Source organism: Tachysurus vachellii, chromosome 2 (genome assembly GCF_030014155.1).
Source record: "Tachysurus vachellii isolate PV-2020 chromosome 2, HZAU_Pvac_v1, whole genome shotgun sequence".
Taxonomy (NCBI): domain Eukaryota; kingdom Metazoa; phylum Chordata; class Actinopteri; order Siluriformes; family Bagridae; genus Tachysurus; species Tachysurus vachellii.
Window position 1 is genome coordinate 36,018,502 of NC_083461.1, and position 21,856 is coordinate 36,040,357.

Consider the following 21,856-nt stretch of genomic DNA (forward strand, 5'->3'; position numbering starts at 1 on the left):
AAGAAAATGCACATATTTATATTTCGATATCGAGTAAAAGAAATGTTTAGTTCACCTGCTGCCTTGGACAATGGATTACTTTAAGTTTAAGTTGTTGATCCTCCAGTTAACAACATACAGTATTAAGAATTTCACTCACCAAGGCATATGTGCTGTGGTGATGTGACAATAAAAGTGACTTGACTTGAAAATAAAAGTGACTTATTAAGAGCCGGGGGGGTGTAAACTTTTGAACTGGTTTGGTTGTGTATATTCAACTACACTGTCTTGTGGACTATATGTAATAATAATAATAATAATAATATGTTTAATTTATATAGCGCCTTTCCTAAGCTGAAGGACGCTTTACGAGGTACAGTATTTCAAGACAGATGTAATATAGTGTAACATACATATACATATTCGTCAGACATTTGCCCAGGACGAAGGATCATAAATATCGTTGCTGTCGGGCGGAAACCTCGTATGTCCAAATTTGGTCAATTTCATATTTTTTCACATATCGATGCTATTGGTCAGTCCCCACGTGGGTCTGTTATTTTTACAAGTTATTAACCAATCTAAAGTCTTGAAAATAGCTTGAGCGCAAATCTCATAACTCCATTGGACACTTCAACTGTCCACCTCTTCCTCACTCCGTGGGAGAGCTTCACGGCATATTTCTCCTCAAGAAGAGTCGCAACGAATCAACACGTCTTCTGAGGTAAATGTCTTCAAAACACTGGGCTCAAAGAAAAAAAAATCTTGACCCCCGCTAGTTCTGGTGCTCGTCTGAGGACAGGAATTTAGCGCAAGACAATCCACTGCAACGTGGACTAAACCCTGTGCACTGCAGATAAGGTACGTTTTTTAATTTCCTGAAAAATAACGGTTTTGGAGATACGAGGATTCCGCCTGACAGCGATGATATACATACATATACATATTTGTCAGACATTATGTGTATCTGTTGTGTGAAAAAGCTTATTCACTAAGTTCACTTATTCACTAAAGATTTTCACTAAGTTAAGTCAGGAACTGGGGGGCACGGTGGCTTAGTGGTTAGCACGTTTGCCTCACACCTCCAGGGTTGGGGTTCGATTCCCGCCTCCGCCTTGTGTGTGTGGAGTTTGCATGTTCTCCCCGTGCCTCGGGGGTTTCCTCCGGGTACTCCGGTTTCCTCCCCCGGTCCAAAGACATGCATGGTAGGTTGATTGGCATCTCTGGAAAATTGTCCGTAGTGTGTGATTGTGTGAGTGAATGAGTGTGTGTGTGTGTGTGCCCTGCGATGGGTTGGCACTCCGTCCAAGGTGTATCCTGCCTTGATGCCCGATGACGCCTGAGATAGGCACAGGCTCCCCGTGACCCGAGGTAGTTTGGATAAACGGTAGAAAATGAGTGAGTGAGAAGTCAGGAACTGCTCGGTGGCAGTGGCAGTTGAGAAAACCCGTCTGTACGTAATGTGCAGTAAGCGATAAAAAAAAAATTCTCTTGTTTTCTCTAGAGACAAAAGAACATTTGACATCTACTGGCGTATTTTTTGAGTGATAACTCATGCTGGCATCATTTGCATAAAGCGTAGCAGGTCTGGTCCTATAATATAATCAGAGTAACCACGGCAGCTTAAAATCATGTAGAGACAAAAAAAATGGATATACAGTATCACACAAGCCTAATTGTAGCCTGGAAAAAATTTAAGCCACGCAATCAATTAAAACTTATTCCCAAATGCCGTTTTAGGTCTAAAGTTTGGTTCTGTAGCTTTACAATGAAGCTCTGAGGCGAATCTTTAAGTCTGTCCCCTACAGAAGACACATCATGAGTACACAGCAAATCTACTGTAAATTAACGCAGGGCTAATTTCTTTGATTCCTGCTGCTGGTTTGTCTTTTGAGCGGTAAACCTTTTTCTAGTCTCTGAAAACATCTGTGATTTTTTTTCGGTTTAAATGAATCCAGGTCACATGACCTATTTTTTGAGCTGTATTTTAAGACACAGCACAGAGACACTCACTCCTCTTCTCTGTGATATCCGCTGATCCGTGGTATGTTCCAAACACTAATGTTTGACAGAAAACAAGTAACAGTCATTAAAAAAAAATTCAGGAAACATGGAGCTCGGAGACCTAGAGTCAACGTAGAAGAAATGAAGCTATGAACCAGAACTGGAAAAGGTCAGTCTGAAAGTTTGACAATCTAATAATAACTAAAACTAAACATGGATTCTGTTAAGCGTTAAGCAGCTATATGTTTTATAGCCTGGTTGATGTAAGTATCATGATAGTAGAGACAGTACGAGACATTGTGTCACGTTTAATATCCGCACTATATGTGTTGGCTTCTAGTTCTTATTCTCTCTCTCACTCATTTTCTACCGCTTATCTGATCTACCTCGGGTTATGGGGAACCTGTCTCAGGCGTCATTGGGCATCAAGGCAGGATACACCCTGGACGGAGTGCCAACCCATCGCAGGGCACACACACACTCTCATTCACTCACGCAATCACACACCACGGACAATTTTCCAGAGATGCCAATCAACCTACCATGCATGTCTTTGGACCGGAGGAGGAAACCACAGTACCCGGAGGAAACCCCCGAGGCAAGAGGAGAACATGCAAACTCCATAAACACAAGGCGGAGGTGGGAATCGAACCCCCAACCCTGGAGGTGTGAGGCGAACGTGCTAACCACTAAGCCACCGTGCCTAGTTCTTATTGTTTAAATATAATTTATTTCAGTCATAGCCCAGCTATAGGATAGCTTTTAAATGATATACCGATAGCTTTGAAATAACAGAGCATGTAAAGGTGTATCATTATTGTTAGTTGTATGGTCGGGAACTGCTTGGTGGCAGTGGCAGCTCTGAGAACTGAGCTGTATTTAATCTGTCGTAATAATTAAAATAAACGAATAAATAAATAAAAAATAATAATAAATAAAATAAATTCAGGGATGTGGTAGCCTAGTGGTTAAGGTGTTGGGCTACCAATCGGAAGGTTGTGAGTTCGATTCCTACGTCCACTAAGCTGCCACTGTTGGGCCCCTGAGCAAGGCCCTTAACCCTGAATTGCAGTCGCTCTGGATAAGGGCGTCTGGTAAATGTAAATAAATAGAACAGATTTTAAAACATCATCTATTTTATTGTAGAGAAAATATTGGGACTGAAAATGTATTTAAGAGTGGTGACTAATACTAGCATATGAATTAGCTAATGAATTGCGTAAAGCTTGGCATCTCGTTATATAATATAATCCGTGACAGGATTAAGTGATGCAGGCCGAGAAGAAGCGGAGTTGCTCCCACCCTGAAGGATCCAGCTGTCCCTAGCGAGACCCCTGGTACACAGGAACAACTCTTCAGTGTAAATGTTATTTCCCTAAAGTCCTGTTCAGTCCAGATCTTCCTCATTAAGTGTCCAATTAATGTGTCAGCAGATGACAGTGAGGTGTTGGTGGTGAGGCACTGAGTGGAGGGTCAGGATAATGATCAGATAAAACAGCTAGCTCTTTTGCCGTCTCATTTAACCCCGATCCAAAACGCTGTCGACCTTTTCTTCTCCTTATTATGTTGTTAGTAGCTAATGTTATGGGAACTGTGTGAAACAAGTTAGCTCTTGTTATCACTCAAGAGCTATATTCGTCTCTCGGTTTTGGTCTCTCTTTGGAAATGAAAGAAAAGCTTCCCACGTGACAGAGAGGTGAAACGTTACAGCTTTACCTTTGACACTTGAGACTCCTTCTATTAAGGTAATATAAACATGTTCTCACAGAAACCTTCACATTACCATAGACCACACACATTAACATGTAACTCTGTTTGTGTGGATTATCTGCTGCACACGTCCCTGTATACGTTGTTACTATACGAACGATAATAATAGAAGCAGTGCTAACCTTAACACCAACCTTAACATTGAGAGCAGTTGCTAGTGCTGGTGTCTGCTAATAATTCTGTGTGTGTGTGTGTGTGTGTTTTGACCTATTTCAATTTTCATTACTTTTTGGCTTTGTTTGATGTAAAATAAATGCCTAAGAGTTATTTCTGACCCCATGACCTGCAAAACTGTGTGTGTGTGTGTATGTCAGTGTCTTGTGGTGTGTGTTTGTGGTGTGTGTGTGTGTGTGTGTATGTCTGTGTGGTGTATGTGTGTATATCAGTGTCTGCGTGGTGTGTGTTGTGTTTGCCGGTGTGTGGTGTATGTTTTTCTGTCAGTATGTGGGTTTGGGTCTTTGTGTGGTTTTGTATGTGTGTGTGTGTGTGTGTCTTTGTGTGGGTGTGCCTTTGTGCCTGTTAGCCTATGTGTGGGTGTGTGTTTGTGTGATTTTGTTTGCATTTGTGCATTTGTGCATTAATAAATAAATAAAATGTCACCTATTATGCACATACACACACACACATGCACACTCACACTGTTTGAGTGTGCATGTATGTGTGTGAGCATGAGACCTAATTTCCGTTTTAGCCCTGGTTTCCCTCCAATATATTAATTCCCAGCTCTCTCTTCTCTGGGTGATAGAAAGGAAAGTGACCTGATTCCTGTGCTGTGGAGTGTTAACGCTTAGCACAGTCAGCCGCTGCCAACCTACACACCAGGAAATGACTCCCAGACTGGATCTTACATAAACCTCTGCATTAAAGTGGAAAAGAAGCCTGTATGACAATCCTGTAGACTATGATCCAATACAGTATATTATATTATTATTGTATTATTCATAATATTGTATTATTAATTCATGTAATGGAAATCTACCAGGGTGATAAAGAATAATGTTGTATACGTATATCATTGTTCTGCTTGGCTTTTTGCCACAGATAGAAGTAAGATAATGAGATATTGAGGTACTGTATGACTTAATGCTACTTAATATGTGGTTTTCATTTTAATCAGATATTAAATAGGAAGCCCAGAATGTTAATGCAATTATAATTATAGTCATTTTCAAACAGGAGTCTGGTCTACTACTGTTGTTACCCATCTTACCTAAGTTTTAATGTATTAAGCTTCCTGAGATGCTTTTCTGCTCAACACGGTTGTATGAAAAAATTATGACAACAAAATACTGTTTCCTCAGACTTTAGGGACATCAGGGATAAATAAATTTAAATTTCCAAATTTTTATAGTCATTATGACATTCTGTGTTTATAAATAGTAACTCCTCCTAGGGCTTTCGAGCCACATGCACCAAATTCGGATATGTTGTAGAACCTGGTCTGAAGTTTGTTGCTATTACTTTTCTAAGCGATCTGAGTACCGGTACTTCCGGTATCGGGTCTCAAATTGGCCTTTTTTCCCATAGACTCCCATTATAAACTTTGGAGGTTTATATACTCTGAACAAAGGTTTAAATTGGTGTACCGACTGGCCTTTCGGTTGTGCCGCAGCCCCGCCCCCAAAATATGCAAAATCAAAAAACTTTTTACAACATTGTCATGTGACACATCAAAACACTCAGAACAATGAGGGGAACTTCCTCACGGGTATTCTGATGACGGCACGTGATGTCATGTGAAAATAAAAAATTGCACAACATGGGCATGTGGCATATCAAAACACTCAGCCCAAGGAGGGGAATTGCGTCACAGGTTTTCGGATGACGTCACATGCTCGTCTCCACTTGCCTCCAAATGTTTTGGCATCCTAGCGCTCCAATAGATTTCACAAGTTTTATGTCCACTTGCCTCCAAATGTTTTGGCATCCTAGCGCTCCACTAGATTTCACAAGTTTTATGTCCACTTGCCTCCAAAAGTAACATTGGCCCTTATGTCCACTCGCCTCCAAAAAGCACCGGCCTTTGCGAATACTTGCCTCGTCAAAGGCAACATCAAAGTTTGTCGTGACGAACTTTACAAATCTAGTTTAAAGTTGTTTTGCGACAATGTCAATTGTTTAAACATGCTATACAAATTAAAATTAATTTATGACTATGCTACCAGTATTAAACCGAATATAAAACCAAATCTACAATTCAAACAAATGCAGATAAATCTGATTGTTAGAGTAGGATTTTTTTAATCGCATCGTACTCTCGACATCATCCAGAGTCAAATGCAAATCGAATGCAAACTCCTTCCCAGGCACTCGATCTCAGGTCATCAGCAGAGAGAATGAGAGAATCTTGATCAACAAAACAGCCAGCAGTGTAAGTGGGAAAGCGTCTCATCAGCAAGCCGTGCTCAGTGGGGTTTATAGAAGACGTCGTTAAGATGTTTAGACGTCGTAGAGGTTTAATGTTTGCTTTCCTGCCTTACAATAAAGTGACGTCATGAGGTTAGACATCATTTATGAAGTTTATCAAGAGTTTATATACATAAAGCGATTAAAAGCAATTATCAGAAACATAAAATGTGCTGAATTCTTCCTGATTGTTCGAGTCTTGATGTGTTTTTTTTTAATGTGTTTTTTTTTTATACCACAGCACCGTTGATTAATTTTTTATAACAGACGTTTTGACCAATTCCTCTATGATTTGAGAGTTGCAGCCACAAAAATTTACTTCAGCTGAGGCTTTTTTAAATGTAGTTTTTGTGCTTCAACCCAAATTTGCAGAAAATCTGTGTTCAAAAGCACAGGAAAAGCCAACAGCATTGTGGATGACCCCACACACCCCTCATACACACACACTGTTCACCGTCCTGTCGTCTGGAAAAAATATACCGGCCTCACGACCAGACTGTGTAACATTTCTTTCCAGAAGCCATCAGGCTTCTCAACAACTAAACTGAACTATTCCAAGTACAATTCACACACACACACACTCACACACACACACACATACACACTGTTTTGCACAGCTCAGTACAATACCTCATATAACAGCTGCTATCATATTAAGTGTTTGAGAAATGAGAAACTTTGTCTCATTTCACTATGTACTGCATCAGCAATATACTGTATGGTTAAAAAATGTGACGACTTTATTTTGAAAAATTGCGAGTTTTTTTGATTGCATTTTTTTTTATTGTAGCTCCAATTGTTATTCAAAACCCAGGTTTGTATTCATTTTAATATAAACATTATTTTAAAATTTTAAACAGTAACCTCATCATACAATTTCTTCAGACTGTAATTATTCCAGTTTATTCAAATGGGAAATTCCATGAAATGTCTGATATTTGCATTTTTCTGCTAAACAACTTTCCACTATTCTAGTAATTCTTATAGAAGCACTTTTTTTTTTTTTTTGGAAACCACAAATGCCTTAAAAACATCAATAAGACTTCTCATCAGATTTTTCTAAGCTAAATCCAGCACTTTGAACAGTTTGGAATGTCCCCCATTTCCTGGAGCAGACAAGAAAGTTTACAGTTGAGATCGAACGGAGAATAAGAAATGAGACGTGTGGGTAGACAACCATGCTCATCGGATATTGTGCTATATGAATGAACAATAGAGTATTTTTTGCTGTGAGACATGCATCTGTGTGTGTGTGTGTGTGTGTGAATTCTTTTTTCTGTGCTGTTTGTTGTCATTTTCCCAGTAACTGTTTTTGTGCACCAGCACATTAATTTCTGACCCTTTTTAATTTTTTTAAGCAAAATGTATTTTTGAATTCGATTCAAAATCTTTTTAATCCTTCCACTTTACCTAAAATTGTGTAGCATCTGATAGCATGTGGTGTGTGTTTGGATTCTTAGCAAATCAGATGATTGCATTATTATACAGTCTACGAGTTCATAATAGATTTAATATACATCAGTCAGACACACACACACACACACACACACACAAAATTCTCTTTAACGGCGCTAATCCTACGGTCTCTTAATTCTAATCAGTTTATCAGTTCTGGCTCTGTGCTGCACATTTGAGCCTCGAAATTCTCTAAATAATCTGACTCAATTTATCAGCTCATTACCATGACCTTAAAGGCTTTGGCTCTGCTCAAAAGGCTTCTTCTACCACACTTATAATAATAATAATAATAATAATAATAATAATACGTTTTAAATTGTGTAGCACTTCACATACCTAAAATCCAGCTCAAAGCTTTTCATGTGTCAAAATCTATAAACATAAAAAAATGAAAAAATCAAATTAACAATTTAAGAACAATGGGATTCAACGAAGAAAGTAAAAATCTAAAATCAGGCTAAAACTGTAATAATGATGATTGTATATGATAAATCACAGCTTTACATCGACATAACGAAAAGGAAAATACATGAATTTTTCTCTAAAGCGGTTGCTCTCTGAAATGATCTAATTGTGGATGTTTGATGCCCCAAATATGCAAATTAGAAGCCAGGCTTTAGGAATGTACTGTGTGAAACGTCCGATTATGAAGAACCAGGATTCATTTTGAAGTATGAGCAGTGTGAAAGGTCATACAACACAAACCCAGGTTTCAAGGTTTCTTATTTGTGTCAAAAGCTTTTTTGCTCATTAGTGATATCTTCCCTACATTTCTGTAAAACTGTGTCAGGACGAGGTCTGTTGTTAAAAAGAGCTACACGGTGAAAACACTAGGTCAGTTCCCTCAAACTGTTACGACTACCGTGATTTCAAATGAACGTTTGTTTTCATCAAAGTTCTAAACGTCAACAACGTTTTCCTGTCATCTCGGGAAAAAGCGATATTTGTCTCATCTTGGGACTGAGATGTAAATAAATCTTAAGACACAAACAAATCCATGTTTTGACTGTCGGTATGACCTCATGTTAACATTGTGCTGTTATTGTGATACTTATAGGTATAGCAATGTGAACACACACACACACACACACATACACACGTCCGCTCCCGGGGCTAGGGGAAGGCCACTAGACAATAAGTGACCTTTTAGTGCTTGAAATAGACCTCAGCTGTTTCACACTCTGACAGGAAGTACTCACGTGTCTGTGTGTCTTCCTTCAGCACTCTATATTTAAAACAAAGAGAAAATACCTGAAAAATTAAAAAGCTCAGATTTTAGCTCAGAAAGCTTCATTTTTGCAGACATATTGTTATAAAATCCTTCACACACATACACACACACTGTCTCTCTGTGCCTCTGAGACACACTACTGAATAATACATGTTCACTTCTCAGGTATAGAATTTGTTTTTGATTGATTATCACGTAGAGATATGTAGATAGATGTGATAGATGTGATAGATGTGAGTCTGTATCTGTTGCATTTGTGGGATTTGTTTTGTACATTTGCTTACGTTTTGCTCTGAACATTTAAAAATGTGTCTAAAGTTTTCCAAATGTCCTTCATGAATTAATTACGAACACACGAGTACCATTAGATAGTGAAACTTATGTAAGATTCACAAATTCATTACACTAATATGTGTGTGTGTGTGTGTGTGGCTGTAAGGTCTTTTTGGTGATGTCCCCATAAGGATGGTTAATAAGATTATAGAGACACCTTAAGTCATTGTTCAGGTGTTTTAGTTCAGGTTTCTGACCTTACAACGTTCGTGTGTAGAATTAATTTATTATGTCTCTCAACCTCAAGCCTTTGGTAGAAAGAGAGAAAGAATGAGAGATCATGATACAGCATTTTTTGTGATTGCAGTACTGAGACAGAAAAGCCTGAATTTGAATGTATGGTGTGTGTGTGAGTGTGTGAGTGTGTCAGTGTAAGTGAGTGTGTCTGAGTGTGAGTGTGTGAGAGTGTGAGTGAGAGTGAGTGAGTGAGTGAGTGTGAGTGAGTGAGTGAGTGAGTGTGTGTGTGTGTGTGTGTGAGAGAGTGTGAGTGAGAGTGAGTGAGTGAGTGTGAGTGAGTGAGTGAGTGTGTGTGTGTGTGTGTGTGTGAGAAAGTGTGAGTGAGTGTAAGTGAGTGAGAGTGAGTGAGTGAGAGTGTGAGTGAGTGTGAGAGTGTGTGTGTGAGAGTGTGTGAGTGAGTCAGTGAGTGAGATAGTGAGAGAGTGAGTGAGCGTACAGTAAGTGAGTGAGTGTGTGAGTGTGTGTGTGTGTGAGTGAGTGAGTTTGAGTGTGAGTGTGTGAGTGTGTGAGTGAGAGATTGTGAGTGAGTGAGTGAGTGAGTGAGTGAGTGAGTGTGTGTTTGAGTCTGTGAGTGAGTGTGTGTGAGTGAGTGAGTGTAAGTGAGGGAGTGTTTGTGAGTGAGTGAGTGTGTGAGTGTGTGTGTGTGTGTGTGTGTGAGTGAATGAGTGAGTGTTATATTTTTGTTCGATCTGCAGTAATGTATGAATCACAAAAGAATCGTTATTTATTTATTTATTTGTTTGTTTGTTTGTTTATTCATTAAATAATGTATTTTGCAGTAATATACAACATAAATGCTGTGAATAAATAGATGCATCACTATTTATTTATTTATTCATTTATTTATTGTGTGCTGTGGTGGACATTAGGATAAAACTTTACTGTACTTCAGTCAAGAACTACTTTAGCTGTCAATTAACGGCATAATAATTCAGTCATCCAATCAGAATCGAGATTTTAGCAGCCCTAAGTAATAAGGAAGGAACGATATATGACTATATTTTTTAATAATAATAATATAATACAGTATGTGGTATGTTTGGTAATAATAAATTCGCTTAATTTCACAGTTTTTGATCATTTTATTTACTAAAGAAAATGACGTACTTTAGATTTAATCTTGTGAAACTTCTCTTTTTTTACTCTTGAATTTAATAAGATTAAGTTTGTAATAATAAGTCACTAATAATTTAATAATTTAATTAATTACAGTACTGACACCTTTGAAAAATACAAAACAAAAAATCTTCACCATATAAACATACATTTTTTTTAATTCAATTAGAATTGTGTGTTTAATAGCGCTGTGTATAAACTGAGCCATTCAGCAGAAAGGATTTTGTTATTGTGGACATTTCGTCGTAACGTCATCTCTATCGCTATGAAGAAATTATTGCTGGATTTGATATAAAAATGAAATGATAAGAAACAGTAACAGCTTAAAGATTAATATTCTGTATTTCCCATTTGTAGGCAGTGACGGGGAGAACGTTTGGCGAGAAGGACTTCAGGAGCAGCCTGGAGAATGGCATTCTGCTGTGCGAGTGAGTCTTTTCATTAGTACATCTAAACGTCTTGTTAACCAACATCTTTTTTTGATCTGGATCTATTTCGTACCGACGGTTTCCCACATTTCCCCCGCAAATGATTTTTTTATAAGACAAAAAACAAAGTAGAATTTTTTTCTTCTTCTACTTTCGACTTTTCCCAATCATTTGTTTTCACCTAACTGTCCTCTACTCTCACACCAATTAACTTCATGCCCTTATTTAACACATCATATATCAGGGGCGGTTCTAGAGGCGGGGCCACAGGGGCCCTGGCCCCTGCTGAAATCTGATTGGCCCCTGATTGGCCCCCGTTCCGAGAAGAGCTGTTGACGAGAAGAGCAACCGGACAATTTTTCACAACGATCACAGGTGCAATTCCACCCCCAAACAATTGGCGGCACTCGAGCATTTGAAAAAGGAATGACTGTGTAAAAAGAAAGAGGAAATACATTCAAAAGGAATGAATGTATTTGCACCGTACTGAATAAATTTATTTTGTGTGCTTGAATGTACCCTGTACTTGGTACATTATATACTTATATATATATACTTACTTATATATATATTCCTTTTAAGATTCATTTACTTTATTCTTACATTTGTTCAATTTTATAAGTAAGTACATGTATTCTTTAGGTAGGGATAAAACAAAATATTATCCCGTTTTTATTTTGTATATGTTCTACACTTTATTGAAAAAAAAAACGTAGTCAAAAAAAACTTAAGTGAGATGTCAGGATTTGCGTATAAATGCAAAACGTCTTACAGCATGCAATTCAATTTATTTTGTGGAACATGGATATGAAAACGCAGACGCTTATAATGAACGTTTGTTCAAGAACGTGTTTGTAGGGTTCACGGGATTGCACGAGAGCGTACTGTATATGAGGGTAAACATTCAGACAGTGTGTGAAATGTAGTATTACATTAAGGTCAAAGTGCCCATAGTTCCCAAATTACCATCAAATAGGCATAATTTTGACACTTACTGTACCGCTATGTGTTTTTTTAGGTTGGAGCTGGAATTCTTGTAAGCTGCGATGTCTGTTTGTTTTGGTGCACACAGAATGCATCGCATTATAAAGCTATTATTTTTTACATCTTGGAGTGAAAATATAGAATTAATTTGAGGCCACGGGTGATCTGCCTTTGATAAAGCGCAAACGTCTTCCTCTGCTTCAGCCATCATCTTCCAACTAAAGGCTCGCTAAACTTCAGCGGGAGATGCGCAGCATACTCTCACAAAGCAGCCTCTCCAACATCTCGCGAGACTTGTCATATAAACTAATTATTATTTATTAAATCTCATATTTATTATATTATATTATATTTATTTAAATTTGAGTAACGGAGGAACGCTGCCGATTGTAGCGAAGTAAAAGTAAAGTTTTTCCACTAAAAATCTACTTGAGTAATAGTAAAAGTATGCATCTTTAATTATACTCAAAAAGTACAAGTTACCCAAAAAATGTACTCAAGTAAATGTAACGAAGTAAATGTAATTCGTTACTATTAGTGATGGGAAGTTCGGTTCTTTTCCCCGAACCGGTTCTTTCGGACAGTTCGCTTTAATGAACCAGTTCAATAATCCAGTTCACCAGTTCTTTTACGTCCTGAAGTAATGACGTAAATCACAATGACGTAATGACGTACATTCCTTCATCCCGCCGCTGCCGGCAGATATTAATACAATCAATTTAACACATTTGAAAAGTTCTTTGTAATCATAACTTTAGTTGAATACGTTTCTTACATTTAAGTTTTGCAACTATTGATGTGCAAACGTGGGTGTTTTACGTGTCTTAAAGATATAATGTTAATAAACAAATCTTCATCAGCTTACAAAAACTTACAAAAAAAAGCATAATTTTGAAATGTTTCTTTCGCTTCATCAGTTGTTTCAAAAACTAATGCAACTGAGTCAAACACTCATACGCTGATAAGACGTTAAATCATAACCATTTACATTTGTTGCTGTATCAGTTCAGTGATTTACGCATGCTCAGTAACAACAGCTCATCGGTTCTCGGACGCATCCGAAAGAAACAGTTCTCAGTTCTGTACTGATGATTCGCTGTATCAGTTCAGTGATTCATGCACAGTATCAACAGCTCGAGCACACAGTTCTCTCAGTCTCTCAGTCTCAGTTCAGTGTACAGGAGTTACATAAACTCCGGGATATTAGTTTATTTAGAGTCAGAGGGGCTGTCAGGCATGACCGAAAGTGAGTAACTTTAGTAACTTGTGGATCAGCGCTGACTCAAGAGGCGAACTGTTTAAAACGAATCAGTCCGATTTGGTGAACTGGTTCATCCAGTTCACTAAAAAGAACCGGTTCAAAAGAACGATTCGTTCACGAACTGGCCATCACTAGTTACTACCCACCTCTGTATATAATACATAGAGAATCTCTGGGACCCCTCATCACTTTGCCCAATTTATTTCATTAAACTACGTGAGGTTCACCAACAAATGGTGATTGAATACTCAGGTTGTCGATGTCATGACATTTTTGGGCATATGTTATCCAACAGATTCTTCCTGTCAGCGTGTTTCTCATCGTTTGGACAAAAAAGGTCGGTTGAGTTCAGTATTTGTTGCAAACAACGTGTCATATGTCACTGCGCAAATGTTAGAAGATCTCGGCCGGCATGTGTACGAGAAGCTTTCCAGGCAGTTCTCGTTGAACCTTAGGTTACTATCGAATTGTTGAGACATGGTGTATGTTATAGGTTAAAGGAAACAACATGTGTTTGCCATCTGCTCTTTGTACATATTCTGCACACACCAAGAGAAGGGTTAAGAACAGTTGAGGTTCTGGGTTACTGATTGGTAGGTTGAGGATTTGAGCTCCAGCACTGCCAAGCTGCCATTGATTGGTTCTTTCTCTCCAGATAGAGTCACATATAACCATCAGTGTTTGTTTTCATTTAAAAAATTGATCATTTGCTTATCAATTGTAGGTTGCTGAGTTCCATCAAACCGGGACTTGTGAAGAAGATCAACAGACTCCCGACCCCTATCGCAGGACTTGTGAGTAGACACGACGGATGTGTCTGTACACGTAGCGTGTCCATTTACTTGTATTTTTAAATACGAAAAGTGCAATGATGTTATAATACGTCCAGAATTAGGGATTTTGACGCAAAAAAATACAATCTTAATACACTTGCTATGCCATAAATAGCATGATTATAAATGTAGCTTCTAGTTATTATGTTGCATTTGCAATTTAAAATGCGCTTCAGGGTTCAGCTAAAAACGAAAAGAGTTTTATTTGAACCCTGAAGAACATTTCAAATTGGGGGAAATAAAATTACTTTCATTTCTCAAGCCGTTTTCTTGTTATTCACTAAGATTGAAGAGAACGCAAAGCGCTTCTTGTTTTGTTTAATGGGCTTTATAATTCTTTATCATATTAGCGGCACATACGTGACAGATTCTCAGGCTGAGAATCTCAGTAGAGATACATGCTGTACATAAACTCTTTATAAGACACTGTATGATGGCCTGGTGTGTGTGTGTGTGTGTGTGTGTTGTATCTGACTCTCCCAGGATAATCTAACCATGTTCCTAAGGGGATGTGAGGAGTTAGGACTAAAGGGATCACAACTGTTCGACCCAGGAGACCTGCAGGACATGTCTATACGTGCCAACCTAACGTACGCATCAGAGAGTGTGTGTTTGTGTGTATATGTGTGTTACAAATGGTCATTGTGTTTAAAGAACCAGCCTGTTTTTATATTTTCACCAGTTTGATATTATTATCAGTGTAATAACTTTAACAGCATTAGTAGTGATCTAATAATTTCACTGCAGTTGCATCGTCTCACAGCTCAACAATAATATTTTAGACGCCTTTTTTGACAGCAGTCATGACAGTAACGGCGACTGCTCAAGCATGAAATGACGCCATTGAATTTCTTTGTTTTCTGTGTATCAGCTGAGTTTCAGTGTGTGAACAAGAACAAAACTGATCAAGCAATATGACAGAATTGTAAAATGCGTGATGTAAAGTAGGTCACATGAAGTGACCCAGAGCAACACATTTAAACTGAGTCATATAGATCGTCGTGTGTTTCGTACTGTGGAGTAATTAAGAGTTCTGGACTTCGAGTTCAAGTGCAATTCCGGTGTAAATCTGAAGTTTGTGCTTTGTTGATGTTGAGGTTGATTTTCTGTCAGAAACCTGCTAGTACTGATACATTAACAGGAAAGAAAAACAATTCTGGGATCTCAAACACTCTTGGACATTAACTGACACCCTGGAAGACACATAAGCCCCACACTGTCTCGCACGAGTGTCGTCTTCTTTCTATTAAAAGTGCTCGAATGTTTCCCTCGCTTTTTGACTAGGTGAACTGAGAATGTTTATAGATGTGAAACAACGTATCTCACTTCTGTATGTCTGTAATTAACGATATTTATCAGGAACAACACCACAAAATTGTAGCAGAATATAATGAAAAACTTTACTTTTTTGATGAACAAGACAATAAAGAAAAGTTTAAACCAACATACAACAAAGTACAACATCGTGTGTGTGTGTGTGTGTGTGTGTGTGTATGTGTAGTATTTTACAAAATCTGAGTATCTCATGTTAAACATGAGCTTTACTCTCTTGCAGAGGTTCAGATTGCAGTCGGAAGCTGAAGAATGTAAGTACTGTATATTTTTATTGTATGTCCTTAAATGGCTGCTGTCCTTCCACTTCTATTTTACAAGTGTGTGTGTCTGTGTGTTTTATTCCATTGTAGGTGCTGATCACTATTTACTGGCTGGGCAAAACTGCGAACTGTTGCACGTCGTATAGTGGTCCGACGCTTGACCTGAAAGAGTTCGAGGGCCTTTTGTCCATGATGAGGAAGGTAACGAAAGACTTGCTGAGCTCCACCACAGCAACCGTCATGCAAATATTCATTGTTATTGTGATTTACAGATTCCAATGTTTATAATATCATGACTCGTGTATGTTTGTGTCTGTAGGAGTATGTGACTGAGGAGCCTGAGTCCCCTAAGAGAAGTGTTCGGGACAGCGGATGCGTGGACAACTGGGAATCGGAACATTCGGATTCCTTGTCACCTCCGAGGCACAGGCGAGAGGATTCATTTGACAGCCTGGACTCCTTCAGCTTGCAGTCACAACTCACACCTTCCCCTGATACTGTGCTCCGTTCTAGCAGTGATGGTGAGACCTACACACACACACACACACACACACACAATCCTGTCTCCACACCTGTCATTTCATGCTTCGTTACCTGACTGTGCTCACCTGTTCTAGGTCTCGCTTTTTGATTGATTTGACTATTTATGCCTAGTTTCTGTGTCCTTAACTACCGAGGCTTGTTTTTCAGTTTCCTGGTTGTTGAGACTTACTTTAATCGACTGATGATCATAGATTACTCGTGTGCAGTGGAGACCACCTGGGATATGACAGTTTTCAGAATTCCAGCAATAAACCAAATACTGAGTCGAATAGTAACCGAACAGTTATTATTTGTTCAGTATTCTGCAGGAGTTTGCATGTTCTCCCCGTGCCACGGGGGTTTCCTCCGGGTACTCAGGTTTCCTCCCCCGGTTCAAAGACATGCATGGTAGGTTGATTGGCATCTCTGGGAAATTGTCCGTAGTGTGTGATTGCGTGAGTGAATGAGAGTGTGTGTGTGCCCTGTGATGGGTTGGCACTCCGTCCTGGGTGTATCCTGCCTTGATGCCCGATGACGCCTGAGATAGGCACAGGCTCCCCGTGACCCGAGGTAGTTCAGATAAGCGGTAGAAAATGAGAGAGAGAGAGAGAGAGAGAGAGTATTCTGCATACAGTCACCTGCGTATTCCAATACCTACGAACATTCCCGAATACATCATGGGCTTTTTATTTCCTAGATCACAGAAACGTGAAATTTGTCTTCATCTCAAGAAAAGATATTCACAAGGACGCACTGATATTTCTTTAGGCATATTATTTACATAGCAAATGCAACAACCACCAAAGCCTATGACATAACGATCCTGTAGAACCTACACAGTAAGTGTCTAAATGATTGTCATGAAGTGTCGTGAACATGTTATACATGCTACACACGCACACACGGTGAAAGCCTGAGAGTGCAGCTGTTGGGGTTATTGACAGACATTACACATTACACACCCAGCTGTGTGAGCGACAATAGGCCAGTGTGCGTGTGAGAAGATTCACATGTGACACACAAGAAGTGTAAATTGTGTGATTTCAGAGAGAGAGAATTTGTGGTAACAGACTTATACTGCATACACACTGTACTTGAAAGGTCCTTCCACTTGAAGCATTTTTTATTTTCCCTGTGGGGATCAGCTGAGAGTCCACACAAGGTCTAAACTGTCAGATATTCCTGTTCAAGTGGGAACATTGGGTCCCCACTAAGATGTAAAAAATGTATACAAACACACACAGACACAGTCATAACAATTGCCTCAGGCAGTCTGAATGGAGATGAGGCTGTACCAGTCTCATATTGTTTTTGTGTTTTAGTTTCTTCTGAGTGTCTGCATTTTTCTGTCTTACGTATTCTTTTGGCTGCATTTTTAAACATACAAATACTCTCTGTCTGTCTCTCTCTCTCTCTCTTTCTCTCTCTCTCTCTCTCAGATCTGGAGGGAGATCACAGGAAGTTGCCAGATGTGCTGAAGGATGACATGTCTGCCCGCCGTGTCTCTTATAAAGAGCCCCGCGCTGCACTGCCGTTTAACCAGTACCTCCCCAACAAGACCAATCAAAGCACCTTCGTACCTGCTCATCTGAGGAAGAGGAGGAGCGAACGGGAAGAAGAGCGCAGGAGTGGCAGCAACTCCACTTCGCCTGTTAGGTAACTTTGATTTTTTTTAATTAAGACTTGGTATCACAGCTATGGGTGGGAGCCAAATGAAAAATCATTTACATTGGTATACACACACACACACACACAGTTTCATCCTTGTGGTTTTCTCATTTACCAAACGTGTGTGTATATATTTATTGCCATTTGCAGCGAGAAGCCTTTTACCCTCGACTCCCAGAAAACTGTGACCTGGGCAGTTGCTGTGGGGGCGGAGCCTCAGCTGGACGAGGCAGAACTTAAGAAGATGAGAAAGTTAGAGAAGGCGGGTATTAAAGTGTTGCCTGCTTTTGTGCGACACAGCAGGTTAGAAGGACACTGGAGTGACATTTGCTGACTAACTGAACTAATAGCATGAGGGATTGTACTCTATTAATTAAAGTACATGCAGAGATTCCCTGGATTTTGCTGGTGCTTGTTGTGTCTAGAGAAGTTGCCTAGACATGGGATTTGAGCTTGATGGTTCTTTTGGGAATGTCTGCAATGCTGAGCCATATTTCTGCATTATCTTTTGCATGGTTGAATAGAGTAGTTGAGTAGCATGTTGTAGAGGAGAATTTAGTCTGGTTTACTTGTTAGCATGCCACTGATGGCATTGATTGCAGGTGAGGTGTATCCCTTGTCGAAGATAACACGTGTATAAAGGTGTGCCGTGGATTGAATCTGGATTGATACTAACGTCGTCATTCCTGCTCATGTTGCTGACTCCAACCTTCCCTCAGCCCTAAGGTGACTTCCATAGAGTCCGTTCAGGCTAATTCACCGTCTCCTGACGTCATCCGTCAATGTGATAACAACCTCTCTCAAGCTGAATATCCCCACGAGTGGAATGAGGAGGATGACGAGGAGGACGAAGAAGGAGACAAAAAGGTCCCAGATATCCAAAAGGATGACCTAGCGTCCCGCAGGGCGCGCATGAACCAACCGAAACCCAGCGCCGCACATCAGTTCCTGCCTAGCATGTGCAGCACAAAGGATCGCGAGCGCTGGGAGGGAATCCGGCTTTCCTCCCAGCATGCCGTGCTGGAGATGTTGGAGAAGATGGAGCAGGAGAAGAAAAGGTGTGTGGTGTGGGAAAAAGGAGGCAAATCGATGTGGCAGAAATACAATATCAAGATAACTAGACATGATGCATGTCAGTGCTTGGATTATTCTTTGATGTAGACTTTTGTTTAGATGGTAGAACATTTTCAGAAACGTTTCTACAGCATTTTCCCACCAGAGGACTTAGGGCTAATTTAAGTTCCTGGATAAAGCAATTTGTAGCTTCTTCTCCATAGTAGGTCACTTTCTTTAGACCTGGAACTAACTGGTCATATAGACAACTTTATAAAATGTCCTTCCTACTTACACTGACATAAATAAGTGTTTAACTAGCATATGATCAGAGCGAAACAACCAACAACAGCAACTTTCAACATCTTCAGCATGCCTTAATGTCTGCTGTGTGGCTGTAAATGTGCCAGCTGAGGCATTTCTGCACCCATTCATTTCCAATGTCTTCTTCTTTTCTGTCTGCATGTGTTGGAAATGTGTGGGTGGTGTTGTTTCCGGTGTGTTTTGTGTTGCCACCATCCACCACAGCGACTCCGACACCGCCTCCACCGAAGTGTCCATTGTAACTCGCAAGCACAACCCCTTCCTCAGTCCTCAAGTGAAAAAGAAAGATGAGGACAAAGAAAGCGACGAGGACAACGACAAGGGGCAGTCCATTGTCCCAAACGTACAGAAGGATGATCTCGCTAGGAGGCGAATTCAAAGCGGGTCTCTGCCCCAATGGGATCCTCGTCAGTCATTGGTTCAGAGGAGTATCACTCAGTCAGACCTCGAGAAGTGGCAGAGGCTTTCGATGACCATCGAAAACAGGTGCCCTATAAGAAAATATAAAAAAAAAATAAAGAAAGAAAAATTAGGTCTATATGCCAACTCTGGGCTTGATTCCTGTCTCCGCCTTGCTTGGGTGGAGCTTCGTGCTGCAATAGAAAAAGCAAAAAAGTATAAAATATTTACTATAAATATAAAATAAATAATGGCAGTAATCCTTAACTATAAAAGAGTACAAAAGTATATTAAGAATGAAAGTTATGGTATCGTTTTATGATAGTTGTGTCCACCGTGTTGTTCCACAGTGAGGTGGCTCCAGCTGAAGCGTCAATAATAACTCATAAGGACAACCCTTTTCTGAGCCATGAAAAAGCAAGAGAGAAAAAGGATGATGAGGATGATGAGAGAGAGACAGAAGGAGAACGACAGGCCGTTTTGCCTAACGTACAGAAAGATGATCTTGCTAGGAGGCGGGGTCAGACTGGGGCCTTCCCACTCCGGGATCATCAGCAGTCATTAGCGCAGACGGTCATGACGCAGTCAGACCTGGAGAAGTGGCAGAGACTGCAGATGAGTACAGACAACAGGTGCCTGACCTCTGACCTGTCTATTATAGATTTGACCCACACAACCGTCCTTTCTGTGTAGTGCCCTAGACGGCTGTTTAGGATTGGTCCGACAGCTGGGGTTGTACTGAGAAAGCTAGTTATGTTTAGCTTTTTCTTTTCATTGTGCAATTGATGACTTTTAAATATCATTTATTTTTAAATATCATTAAAGGCTTAGCTAGCGTATTAACCAGCATTTAAACAGATTTAGACATGATGAGGTTTATATGTAGTCTGTTCTGCTAGCTAAAAAAGATCTAGTTAGTAAACCCAATAAATTCTCTTCATCATCATGTCGAGCTAACAGGTTCCGAAGTTTGTTATAAATTCTGGCTGCTCTTTTGGTGTGGACCTGAAATTGAAGGAAAATCTTTTTTTTTTAGGATACTGCAAAAAAGCTTCCTTTATTATCCACAGCGGTTGAACCCTTTCAATTAAATAAGGGAGCTTTTTCTTATGCAACCAACATTTTAACACAATCACCATATTAAGTTACTCACTGAGAATTTTCCTGTTGTGCCGCCATTTTTATGCCGTTAGCGTATTATAGAATTCCATTCATTGACAGTTTACAATTTTTCGACGCTAATCGCTAAAGACGTCATGGAAAGGGAAAGGATGAATTTTATCTAGGTGAATTTTTAATTTGAAAATTTTTAACCTTTGCTTTGAGAATAAATAAAAAAATACATACAGACTCTCTTTCCAGATATCTACGGAAAGTGAATGTAGAAACTTTGTCTTGTTAAACATCGACATACGCTAGGATTGTAGTGTAGTGTGCCTTCACAGAAAAAAGATCTTATTTGAACAATTAGGCTGTTGTTGTTATTGTTGTACTATTGTGTAAGTAAATTTTAACCATTTTGTGTTGTGTAGATATACTGTATATCCAGTATAATCGTGTTACAGGGTCCTGTGAAGTACTCAAAGATAGCAACAGGAAAATAAACTGTCAGGCCAAGCGTGCAGCTCTACAGGAAGTGTCTGAGATAAATCTTTGTGTGGGGGTGGATGAGAGTGAGAGAGACAGAGAGAGAGCGAGAGAGAGAGAGAGAGAGAGAGAGAGAGAGAGAGAGAGTGAGATGCCTTGGATGAGGACTTATTTATGACACTGACACTATGCCTCTGCTTCCTATTTAATACAATAAATTAACAGAGTAATTAACGGCCTAGAATTTTATGCTAAGTTTATTTTATTAGCGAGAGACCGAATATTAACAAAAAATCTAAAAACAAAACATTAAAGAAGGGTTATAAATTAAATTGTATTTGATCCCCTGTCAACCAGCAAGAATTCTGACCCCCACAAAGCGGTTACGCACACAAATTAGTCCGGTCCCTTTAGGAAAGTAATTCTAATCTCATCTCATTATGTGTATAAATGACACCTGTTACTGAATCAATCTCTTCTATTCAAACCGCTCCACTACCATGGGCAAGACCAAAAGGTTGTCAAAGGATGTCAGGAACAAGATTGTAGACAGGAACAAGATTGTAGATTGTAGCAAGAAGCTTGGTGAGAAACAGGCACGCAATAATTTGGAAAAGGAAGAAATACAAGATATCAGTCAATCATTCTCGCTCTGGAGCTTCATGCAA

General features: G+C 39.4%; 1 protein-coding gene across 6 annotated transcripts in view; it reads left to right on the forward strand.

Annotated features, from left to right (window-relative positions):
• Window positions 1–21,856, forward strand: part of limch1a (LIM and calponin homology domains 1a) — a 56,788-nt gene that overhangs the window by 10,805 nt on the left and 24,127 nt on the right. For all 6 annotated transcript variants that reach the window (XM_060864490.1, XM_060864492.1, XM_060864493.1 and 3 more), the window contains exons 2-12: window positions 10,892–10,962; window positions 13,932–14,001; window positions 14,524–14,630; window positions 15,596–15,626; window positions 15,726–15,836; window positions 15,955–16,156; window positions 17,597–17,813; window positions 17,976–18,128; window positions 18,545–18,883; window positions 19,407–19,688; window positions 19,952–20,233. In XM_060864490.1, the coding sequence (XP_060720473.1) occupies window positions 10,892–10,962; window positions 13,932–14,001; window positions 14,524–14,630; window positions 15,596–15,626; window positions 15,726–15,836; window positions 15,955–16,156; window positions 17,597–17,813; window positions 17,976–18,128; window positions 18,545–18,883; window positions 19,407–19,688; window positions 19,952–20,233 (1,865 nt within the window). The remainder of the gene's footprint in view (window positions 1–10,891; window positions 10,963–13,931; window positions 14,002–14,523; window positions 14,631–15,595; window positions 15,627–15,725; window positions 15,837–15,954; window positions 16,157–17,596; window positions 17,814–17,975; window positions 18,129–18,544; window positions 18,884–19,406; window positions 19,689–19,951; window positions 20,234–21,856) is intronic.